Raw genomic sequence first — 12,119 nt, 5'->3', positions numbered from 1 at the left:
CACCCGTGACTCCCAGTGGTTTCATTGTCCGTCATCATAAAAAACGTAATTGAGACATTAAAATTATTTTTTTGCATATCATTTTTATGCTTCGGTTGATAAATTTGACGATATTAGGGTAAATAAAATTGGTTATTTTATTTTCATAATTATAAGAATATCATTGATGGCCTACGTGCATTTTTTGTTACACCAATCAAATATTTATTTTTGAGGCTTCACCAGCGATCACTTTCCACAGACCCGCCTATCAGATCAAAGATTTGTGAACAGCATCCTTGTTTTCCTTCCTGGTTGTCGAATGGGAAGCGTGTGGCTTACCACCATCGCCTTCAACAAAGATCATCAAATATAATCGAAGCATCGACTAATTGGTGAGGGTGTGCAGCATTTTCTTTTTCGTATTGATTATTTAAAGCGAATTAAATCCTAAGTAAAATATTAGACGAAATGAAATAGACAAAATCCATTCTTACGCCACGGCTAAATCGTATGCTACTAATTCATTATGTGAACGGTTCTCAGAAGATTCCTTGCGGAATCATCTTGGATATCAAATCTTTGATGCAATCTCTTAAGATTTCCTACCTCACTTGTATTCCCTCGCTATGGAAGAACATCTGGTCTCTCTTCTTTCTTTCTGTAACGCGGATGATACCTTCAGTTCATTCAACCCCCTGATATTTTCCTTTTCCAAAAAAATCATATACTACTATAATTTTTTTTAATCCGTCAGCCAATGAAATGCCAATGAAATTTTTTTTTTTAGCCCCGCATTGCTTATTCTCTGCTGTCGTATTCTCACGGGGGTCAGCGGAACCAACCGAGCGAGTACACGTCCCCTTTCGCCAGACCACCGCTGAGCGGCCGATCGTTTCCATCTTGAACGTCCCCTCGACCGTGTCCTCCGCCTTCCAGCGATTGGCTTTTCCCTTCTCCATGGAGTTGCTTCTTCTTCTTCTTCTTCTTCTTCGGACAACAGCGTGGAGTGTGTCATCAACACACCATTAAAAGATATTGCAAAAAAGCATCAGAAGTCAACAACACCCACGATACAGAAAAATCGATCCTGAAATCCAAATCTGTCAATGTCAAGAAGCCTAATTTCTTTTTTCACACATGAACCGAGTCAACATCCAACATTATTGGTAGATATGTCAGGAGGGATAAGATAACATAACAGTAAACTTCTTGGAATCTCAACGCCAAAACTATGCATGCCTATCAATATTTCCTGCTCTTCTCTTAATATCAAATATTATCATCTGATCCTAAAAATCGATGACCCAAAAGATACAAGGAATGATGCCCAAAGAAATTTGTATTCTATGATCCCACCCCCAACAGAACACACCACATACCAATAACGTGAACATGCAAGAATGACCTGAAAACAAAACTACTCAATACAGTCAGATAAAGGAGGCCAAGAAATCCACAAAAGGCCTTTCTAGCAGTCAAGTCTTTTTGTTTTACACAACATAAGCCAGATGAATAATCCTTAACCCTTAACAAGCCTCAGGCAAAACAATATCCACTTAGCGACATTCATGCTTGCGGCAAGAACAAAACCATTGGTCTACCAGTTTAATTATCGCAGATCGTATGACCTTGTAGACTTCCCAAGCACCCATCTGGTAACTTTCTCTTGAAATCTAGAAATCTAAACCATTAGCGATCAGAATGTCAATCTTATTTGCAAATCTGCTTTGCTTGAACTTCACTAGAATCCTAAAATTCTCACTAGTAATCGACCAGCTAATCCTCGGATTGATAGGAATACCATTTAAGCATGCCTCCTTGAAAGGTTTGATAAGGAACCTCATAACTTCTAACAAAACAGCCTTAACTTTTTCACTGACATTAAAGTAACAAGTTTTCTCTTCCTTTTCCATTCAATATTTCTTCTAACCAGAAAGAGATGCTAAAGAAAATTATAGTATGATTAGGATGTCATCATAAAAAATTTTCGTTGATGGATCCTTTAATTCAACCATTTCCAATGCAAGCCAAGAGGTTGACATATCCTACATAGAAAGGAAGAAAACCCAACAATATTTGTATATCCACATATGCATCTACGTTTGAGTTTATAATTTGCAAAACAAGCACATATTCATAATAAAATATTTACCAGATGATCATATACACACTCAGCATCAGTTCTTCCAAGATGAAATTTTAAGACCTTCCTTCCATCTCTTCTCCATGCTCCATCAAACAAAAATTTAATCATACCCAACTCATGGCCACTCATGTGTCACAATAATAACCTATACTATTTAACAATCACATCCAAATGTTGTGAGCGTCTTTTGAGCAACTTAAGAGTCTTGAAGACATTCAAGAACTTATTGAACTATACTAAGATTCTTTCTATGTGATAGCACTCAAGTAGCAACTACCTAATTGGCAGATCAAATGTCATCTAATTCACGGGTTCGTTTCTGCATTTCAAGAACGCAGTTCAGGCAAAACCTAGTTAAACTTTGGGCAGTAGACTTCAAGGCGGACCGGATCTACGAATCAACAATTTATTGAAAAGAAAGCACAAGTTCATATACTAAACGCATCTCCTAATGGAGAAGCACAGAAGATTGTACCATCAAATCAAGGTCAAAAGCTCCAATATACCACATGAGTAGAAACGGATGGACTATGCGGTAAGCCTACATATAAGCTTTAAATCGATTATCACGTCTCAGAGAGATAGTGAAGATAAAACCAATTCAAGCAGTACACCCGTAATGCAAAACTTGCCGATGTTCGAGGGGGAGACGTTAGACGGGGCTGAGGAGCTGATAGAGCTGGGGTTTGGGCTCGGAGTTCATACCGATGACGATGATGAGGGGGATGAAGCCGTAGTGGGTGATCACCTTGGCCTTCTTCATCGCCCAAGTGCTCCACTCCTTCACGCACTTGGCCGCCGACGACCCCTCCTCCGAACCCTTGGACCCCTTCCCGGCCTTCCCTTTCCCTTTGAGCGAAGCCTTGGCAGCCATGGTTCCTCTCGCCCTTTTCCTTCGCCTACAACCCTAGCTTCGATCGCGGAACAGCCGTGAGATCGCCCGCTCGACCGGTCATTATTTATACGCCGTGCAATGGCGGGTCCAACTTCTGGCAAGATCCGCTTACACCTAGCCCATGATCCGCGAGCCCCATATTGGGCCCGGATGTAAACCCAACAAGATCCGAGTGGCGAGCGAAGGTGGATATGGATCCATAACCTTAATGGAAAATTTGCCTGCCAAAGTTATTTATCATTGTTCAGTGACTTGTCCAGAGCAATTTGTTTTCGGTGTGGTTAGTGTGTCGGATGGCATTTAAATACATGTCATATTTTGCCAAAAGGGCTGCAGCCAAATTCCTCAATCCTTTGAAATCAATTAGAGGTTTCTATTGGCAACAAGTCAAATCTTTCTCTCTCCTTAGGTTTTGTGCCGCCCTATATTTTCTCTTTCTCCATGTCGATCCGATATGACGTCTTCTATCGGTTGCGTGCGGGCCTCCGCCCGACGCCAAAAACTCACGAGTCCGACACATACGTACAGGTAGAGATTGTAGGAACCCCTTTTTACTGACTGCCGTTGCGATATAGATGCGGGTCCCACGCGTCACATCCGTGACGGGTAACATATGCGATTTGGTCAAAATACTGAGACCACCCACATAATATAAGCTTACTAACGTTCAATAAAAGTTCAGATTAATTATTTTAAAATTAAGATTGATATTAACCAACGTGAATCAAATATAATTTCTATTTTTTTCTTATTGGAAGAACGCCTCTTTATTTTCTTTGCTAAAGCCCGCCTCTCCCTCCGCTCACGACTGAACCCCCACTGCAACACACCCTCTCTCGTCCTTTTCGCTCCGATCTCAGATGGAGCGTCGCCCAATCGCGCTTCTCATACTACTCGCTCTACTCCCTTTCTACACATGGATCGGCGGCGGCGCCGCCGCTGTCCCTCCGTCCCCATCGCCGAAAGCCTCCCCCGCGCCTTCCCCCCCGGCGTCGAATGCGTCCCCCCGTCCTCCCTCCGCCGCTCAAGGCTCCACCCTCGACCCCCGGCAGCTCACGGCGCTCCAGTCCATGGGATTCCCCACAGCCACCGACCCCTGCGCCGACCCCTCCCCCCATGGCAACGCCACCGCCTGCGACGACGATACCCCCTTCCGCCACCTCGTCTCCCTCCGCCTCGCCAACTGCTCCCCGGACCTCGACATTCCCACCACCGCCCTCCGCGCCCTCTCAACGCTCCGCTCCCTCGCCTTCCTCCGCTGCCCCATCCCCGTCCCGAGGCATCTTCCCGGACCCCTCACCGCCTCCCTCCGTTCCTTCTCTTGCGACGCCTCCCTCCGCCACCTCACCGGCGTCTGGCTCTCCCGCTTTCAGAACCTAACTGACCTCTCCGTCGTCGGCGTCCCCGTCTCCGCCAGCGGCCCAGCTGTCATCCTCTCCCAGATGCACCACCTCCGCTCTGCCACCATCTCCGCCACCAACCTCTCTGGCGTCGTTCCCCACCACTGGAACGCCCTCGGCCTCGTCCACCTCAACCTCTCCTCCAACCTCCTCAAAGGCCGCATCCCGAGCTCCATCTCCGTGCTCGGCTTGATCCAGACCCTCGATCTCAGCTCCAATGCCCTCACCGGATCCCTCCCCGACACCATCGGCGACCTCGCCGCCCTCAAAAACGCATCTTTCGCTCGCAATTCGCTCTCCGGCCCAGTCCCCGACTCGATATCGCAGCTTTCAGCACTCGTCCACCTCGATCTGAGCTCGAATCAGTTCAACGGAAGCATCCCAAAGTTCCTAGCCGAGATGAAAGGGCTAAAGCTCCTAAACTTGGAGAAGAACAACTTCCAGGGAGTGTTCCCCTTCAACGCGTCCTTCCTACGACGGTTTGAGGTCTTCAAGGTGGGCGGCAACAACAACCTCTGCTACAACCACACTCAGCTTTCTTCCAGTCTCAAGCTCGGGATCGCTCCCTGCGACAAGTACGGGCTGCCAGTGTCGCCACCCGCGGACCGGTCCACTCGGGCGGACTCGTCGGATTACTCCGACGACAGCAGCGACGAAGGGAGTAGAGACAGAGGGAGCAACGGCGGGAGTCACCACGGGCCGAGTAAGCTGGTGCTTGGGGTGGCCATTGGGCTGTCCTGCTTTGTTTTCTTGGTCATCTTCCTTGTTTGCTTCTCCAAGGTTTGTAGCTGACGCACCTCGAAAGCGAACTAGTTTGAATCCAAGAGCAAAAAAAATTCTTTTTTTTCCTCTATTTATTTCTCAGCAACTCTTCAGTCTCATCTCATTCACGAATCACTGTAGCACCATTCTCCCGAAGAAAAAAGAGATTTTGTAGGTCGTAGTTTCCCCAGGATTTGTAGCTGAAGCACCTGAAATCAAACAAGTCTATGAGCAAAAATTCTTTACTGCTACTACTATTCAATCTCATCTCGCATATGAAGAAATCATTGTAGAACTACTCTCCTGAGTCAGCACTGAGCTCATGTTACCAAGGTGAAACACAATTATCTTCTCTCTTTCTCAGCTGTTTCCGGTTTGCGGATAAATTAATACTGGTAGCTGATGAAATGTTGGTAAAGTAATGGTATGAATGGAGGTAATGAGAGGACAGTCCTTTGTTGACTCTTGATTTTTTTCTTGGATTTACAGGCAAAAGGTGGCATCTTTTTAGCTGGACTTGTCCTTCTAAGTTGTTTATCTTAAATGACAGTTGCCTTGCCTTCCTGTCATTTCCAAGCTCGATGATGTTTGCTTCTTTACTACACAGGTCACAATTAGGTGATAGTGCTATCAGTATCTAACCACCTGAATGATGGTGCTCTGCCTTCCAAACGAAGGTATCATTGATGAGCGTACAATGAAGATGGCTTCTTGTTATCGAGGGGCTCCAGTGCAGTGTTATTTGTTGCAGAGAGGACAGATTCAGATTCCCGGAATCTCGTGAGTGAGCTTGGTTGGATTTGTCCGCTTTAATCACCTCCGGATCAGGTTGGTTTTAGGAATGAAGCTTCTGCACAATGAGTGGACCCAACTTTTGAGGAAGGAAGACAAAAGGAGAACAAAAGAAAAAGATGAATTCAGGAAAAATTTATATACGAAATCCCGACATTCTGACAATATTTCCCCTTTGTTTACACTCTTCCAATAGCATGAGAAAATATGGAGAGTTGCCCCTCTATGTGCTTGGATCATACTGAAACCAATAAGATTGATCTATCTAGCACTAATCGTCTCTTAGGTTAACATATAAACCCATCTCTTGTCAATTCTTCTTCTTGTGGTTGGGAATTGGGCAGCAGCCTATATGTCACAAGGATGTACAAGAAAGGATCAACAAACAACTGGTTCTCAAACTCTAAGTTCTAACCTGCACAACAATGTGTTTTTCCAATTTCTAATTTGGTCAATCCTAATTTACACCATAGTAAATCATTCGTCTCAACAAATGGAATAATGGATTATGCTTGCAGATTGGCAGTACCACTGGTTAAGAACACAACCTCAGTTTGAAGTTCAGATCCATAATTGTTGATATCGAAAGAAAATGAGTGAACTCAAATACTACAGAAAAAAACCTAAAACATGCATCCCAAAGAGACGGTAACCTTTGGGTAACATTAGTATTACCTAAGTTGAACAGCAGCTAAGTTTCCTCATCGTAGATGCATCATCTTTCACGTTTATTCTTTCACCTGTACTAGGTGGTGCAGAAGATGCTGCATCATCACCAGCCTCCACTGCCTTCCTGCTGACAATATGGTAAATCTGAGTCAAGACCTCTGCAAATGCATTGTCCACATTTGTTGCTTCTAATGCAGATGTTTCCATAAAATATAAAGATTCCCTCACAGCATAAGCCTTGCCATCTTCAGTAGGAACAGCAACAAGGTGACAGAGGTCTGACTTGTTGCCGATGAGCATAACAATTATGTTAGGATCTGTATGGTCCCTCAACTCCCTCAGCCACCGTGAAACATTCTCAAATGTAGTATGTCTAATAACATCATACACCAGCAATGCACCCACCGCTCCCCAGTAGTAAGCACTTGTTATGGCACGATACCTGCAATCGTACGCCAGGTTAGATGATACATACCAAACAAGCTTTCAGCCAGAAATGCACCAAATTAGCACTGGATATGGTTTTCAGCTTGTGCCAGATCTGACAATTTTAAGATCCATGGCATTATTCTCAGGTTATAACGCCCATATAGAATATTTTTGCATGTCCATATTATGACAGTTGTTAACTTTAGAAGGTTACATGTTCATGGATCTGCTTATCTTCTGTGCAAATTGTAGTCTATAAACGAGAAACCAAAGGTTGAACATGCTGAACAAATCTGTTCTCGGTCAAGAGTGATGAGGTTGTCAAACTCTCATGTAAGAATATTAAGATTAGATTTCTCTGTCAACTCATGTTTGCATGTCCATAATGATTTTTGATAAATCATGGTGCACCACTTAGCTTTGTTTAGTTTGGAGCTCTTTGCTTGGAAGCACATTACTTTACATTTGCATTCTCAAAATTTCCAACCACATGTAAATATGAAATACTCAAATTATTGAATCAAGCATATCACCTTTTGTTTGAAATCAATTAATTGTTTATAAATCCCTAGCCCAACTAGTTTTAACTAAAAGATTTTTTTTTGTTAACTTCCAAAAATTATCACTAAGAAATCTTTCATTTCTATACAAAAGTAGCAGATTTCTTTCTTTTTTCCCTTGTATGCTTCTACCCCCATGAAGTTCTGACTTCACCCCTGTTTAACCTCCCAAGTGACTATTTCATGATCCAAAAAAGAAGTCCTGCTAGGAGATGCAAAATCGATAAAGATCAACTGCTGGCATGAGCAAAAGAAGCTTATCTAAGGTTTGCAACACTCAGATCAACCTCTGTGATATGAAAGCACACAACTGCCAACAGTGCACCATGTAATATAAAAGCATACAACTTCTAACAGGATGTATATCGAATTATACTCCCCGTATTATGCTAAAGAGAGTAGCTCTGTTGGTAGTAGCAACTGGTGAACTAAGAATCAACGATAAATTCAGAATGGCACTACTAAATTTTCGTAATCTTGCTGAAAAGTATTATATAAAACTTACTCCAGCAATTATATGATCTGATCAATAGTAAAGGAATTCTCTGTAGATGTGGCTTGTTATCAGTAGAACAGTTTAAATTGGAATAATAGGAGTTAGATCCCAATTAAATATCTCATAGGAACCTTCTGAGAAGGCATAATGGAACGACGATATCAATGTTGCGAAGCCTCAAGCACACTGAGGGGTGAAATCTAAAAAAAATTAACTTAACTACCCAACACTCTAGCCTTTCTCCATTTATGTTACCTAAGTCTCTTTCTCATTCCTCATTTGAGCACCCAAGGCACATTCATATCCTCATTTACCACTATGCCAATTTTTCTAATGTTTCTTTATCCCTTTTTCTTCTACTCCCCCTCCCATCTACATGTGATCAGTAAGCTTGCTGCTTGGCAGCACCTCTCTCCCACTCATCCCTTTCCATTATCTCTCTCAAACACCTAATATGTTGCGACGTTTGGCATCAGTCCCATCAAGTCAGTCTCTCTCCTCTCTCTCTCTCTCTGACTGTTCTCTAACTTATCCTCCTTTGATCATTTCTCACTATTTGTTACTCTCAATTACCCTCTTCAATTTTCCCTTCTCTCTCTCTCTCTCTCTCTCTCTTAAAGAATGCTATTGGATTCTTGTAGGTCTCTTTAGAGGATGAAACTACAAAGGAATTTAAGAAAAGTGTCACCTAGTCAGTTTGCAATTAAATTAATTCTCCTCCAATTCAGGACCCCAAGAAGAAACGTCATATCCTCTTCAATGGGGCTCTCATAAGGAGTACAAAACTCATGCATACCCGACTTCATGCTTTCAGGATCAAAGACAACACACTGGCTATCTTGACAAATTTCGGTAAAGGTAAGACGATAAAATACTTTATCGTCTCAGAGTATTCCTTTTATTCAATTCTTTAAAGAGGATCTTTCGAGGATCACGCCTAAGAAAAAGACCTAAGAGCATCCAAGCAAGCCCTTCCATTATCAGGAATGCTATTTAGCATGGCTTGATCTCAACCATGGTTTTCGTCTTCACGGACTGACCTACTGAAAATGGATCGAGTTAAATAGTAACGAAGTCAACTAAATTGACTCGTAAGGTTGCTGAGGGAGTTGGATCAAATTTGTGTTTAGTATCTTGGGCTTTAAGACATAACAAATGGTCCGAATTTAGTAGTATTTAGGTTCCTCTCTGATTTGATGACTCTTCTTTTTCTCTGGCCAAGATGTTAAAGCCAGTAGCATAGAGCAAACCACTGTTGAAAATTTATGCAAATTAAATGCGATCGTTTTATTTTTATTCGACTAATTGATTTTCGAACTCAAGAAAAATTGGATATTGGGACACAAAATCATCATCAAACTACAAAAATCGCTGAGAAACGGATTCAAGTTCGGACAAATCCGATCCTTACGCACTGTAATATACTATACCACCAGAATCAGTAATCCCCTTCCACAGCCCATGGAAGAAATCGGCATCCCTGTCATAGATTAACTTCAAAGGGAAATCTAAATGCAAGAGAAGAAATGACCAGGAAAGGGATATCCGGGAAGAGTAAGCACCTCTCTTGGCCGGCGGTGTCCCATATCTGGGCCTTCAGAATCTTGCCGTCGACGGTGATGCTGCGGATGGCGAACTCGACGCCGATGGTGGACTTGGACTCGAGGTTGAACTCGTTCCGGGTGAAGCGGGAGAGGAGGTTGGACTTGCCCACCCCGGAGTCCCCGATGAGCACCAGCTTGAACAAGTAGTCGTAGTCATCCTCCGCTCGGTACCCGTCCACGCCTCTCTCTCTCTCTCTCGGACAACAACAATAAGGACGCACCAATGCAGCTCAAGAAATAGCGACCACCGAGCTTCAATTCATTTTAATTGCAGTAGTATTAGGATGGCAAAAGGTGGATTTTTCCGGGAGTGATGCTGTGGATTCGACGGGTGCAAGAAAGGTAGAGGAAGAACGAACGGCCCGAGATGAGACACCGTGGAAGGATTGTTGAGGTTCGACGGCATTAACTCACCGTTGACGCTCACCAGAGAGGTCCCGTGGTCCCATTTCCTTCTCCAATAATGACGAAGGTATCAACCGGGTAATTTAGGCCCTTCTTTCGGTCGGCTGCCTTATCACGAGGTGGGGGACGTAGAAGATGATGCCAAACACGTGTCCTTGGTTGCTATGCATATTATTCTTGACGACGGAATGCGAAGATCGAACGGAAGATGTTATGGTCGTTTCGCGCTTATTTTTCGTTCAGTACAAAATCATGCATCTGATGGAGCTAATTACATATTATTCTTGTAATTATCTTTCTTTAATTTATTTTTATTTTTATGCTTTCAAAATTACATCGATATCTTTATATTTATAAAAATAAATTATTTATTTTATTTTATTTATATCGTAAACTTTACTAACCAAAATATCCTAAGATTTATTACTGTTGATTCTGTTTCACTTCAATTTGTCACTAAGTATATATACGAGGAGAAACATTATTAATTATTTTACTTTCATAAATAAGTTTCAATATAAATTTTGAGACTATAAGAATCAAGATACTAAGGATAACTAATTATAATATATATTATATAATTAGCTCATCTATTAAAGTTTTATAAAAATTAAAATAATTTCTCAAGAAGCTTACGTGACAATCACATGAAGACTATATATACTCTGTAATTCCTTATATATAAAAAAGAGGAACATAATACCTTATTATCAAAAGGTAAAAAAAAGAACTCCAAAGGCATGCATATTGCATGAGGCTTTTGTGGTTCTCTGATTTCTATATGTTGCTCTAACAGTAATATATATATATATATATATATATATATATATATATATATATATATATATCATATTCTGTCATATTCTAACACTATGAAGAAATATATATAAAAAAATTATTGTAGGGCAAATATTTGTAATAAATATTTTTTAACTCAAATCCTAACAAATTCTGTTGATTTTCTTTTATGGCATCATGAGATTATAATCAAATTATCTAATCATTAGCATTGAGTTATAAAAACATAATAAATAGTAGGAGACTAAAAAGATAAAATTACATAAGGAATGAAATAATACCTGTAAGAAACTATTGTATAAATCTAATAAAAATCAAATAGTACAACTAGCATCATGCATAATAAAAATTTTAGAAATTATATATAACATTAATAATTATAACATGTTTTAATCAAAAAAAGAAAATTTTAAATATTTTATTGAATAGAAGAAAAAAATAAAAACTACATATAGCATGAATAATTATAATATATTTTAGTCTAAAAATAAAATTTTAAACACTTGAAGGAATAGAATAAAATTTTAGAAACAGCATATAGCATGAATAATTATAACATATTTTAATTTAAAAAATAAAATATTAAATAATTAAAGGAACAAATTTTTTTTTTTGAGATTGCATGTAACATTAATAATCATAACATGTCTTAAACTAAAAATAAAATTTTAAATATTTAAAAAAAATTATTTTTCGAAATGGGAATCCGAGCCTTTCACATAAGATAATTATATTTTTATATTTATTTTTTAGTTTTATTTAATTTATTGATAAAAATAATATCATCCAACTTAGAATGTTGAATAATTAGTTTTTAAAATCTATTCATAAGAAGAAAAAAAATATAATTAAATCGAAGATTTAATTATATATTCAATTTATATTCAAAATATAAATGAGTATTTAATTTATACGATAATTATGAGCCTCCACATGCTACTAAACTATTCTATATCATGATTAATATAGTTATGCATCGGTATTAATGTGGTGGGACTATCAATCGTACCCAAGTAGATATTGTGTTGATAACCACGTATTCATGCGTAAGATCCCTAAGTGGATCACGTCGAGATGAAAACATGACTGGAGGCCAAGTCGTTTCTCCACAGATAAGATTATCTTTACATTGAATAACATTTGAATATATGATTCCATGTTCGAGAAATATTTTTTTCCTC

The 12,119-nt window shown here is 40.2% G+C and overlaps 2 protein-coding genes and 1 pseudogene across 2 annotated transcripts; 1 reads left to right on the top strand and 2 right to left on the bottom strand.

The window, feature by feature from the left end:
- Positions 1 to 2,561: 2,561 nt before the first annotated feature.
- LOC135605626 (mitochondrial import receptor subunit TOM7-2-like) lies at positions 2,562 to 3,063 on the bottom strand. Its single transcript, XM_065095933.1, has one exon. The coding sequence runs from the start codon at positions 3,000 to 3,002 to the stop codon at positions 2,781 to 2,783; it is 222 nt and encodes a 73-aa protein (XP_064952005.1). The 5' UTR covers positions 3,003 to 3,063; the 3' UTR covers positions 2,562 to 2,780.
- A 726-nt stretch (positions 3,064 to 3,789) lies between these two features.
- LOC103975940 (receptor-like protein 51) lies at positions 3,790 to 5,767 on the top strand (annotated as a pseudogene).
- A 763-nt stretch (positions 5,768 to 6,530) lies between these two features.
- LOC103976359 (ras-related protein RIC2-like) lies at positions 6,531 to 10,184 on the bottom strand. Its single transcript, XM_065094479.1, has 3 exons — positions 10,163 to 10,184; positions 9,694 to 9,964; positions 6,531 to 7,088 (listed from the first exon to the last, which is right to left on the bottom strand). The coding sequence occupies exons 1-3, from the start codon at positions 10,182 to 10,184 to the stop codon at positions 6,653 to 6,655; spliced, it is 729 nt and encodes a 242-aa protein (XP_064950551.1). The 3' UTR covers positions 6,531 to 6,652.
- Positions 10,185 to 12,119: the final 1,935 nt, after the last annotated feature.

The sequence above is a fragment of the Musa acuminata genome, chromosome BXJ2-2, assembly GCF_036884655.1.
Source record: "Musa acuminata AAA Group cultivar baxijiao chromosome BXJ2-2, Cavendish_Baxijiao_AAA, whole genome shotgun sequence".
Classification (NCBI taxonomy): domain Eukaryota; kingdom Viridiplantae; phylum Streptophyta; class Magnoliopsida; order Zingiberales; family Musaceae; genus Musa; species Musa acuminata.
This window is presented reverse-complemented; position numbering and strand designations above follow the sequence as displayed.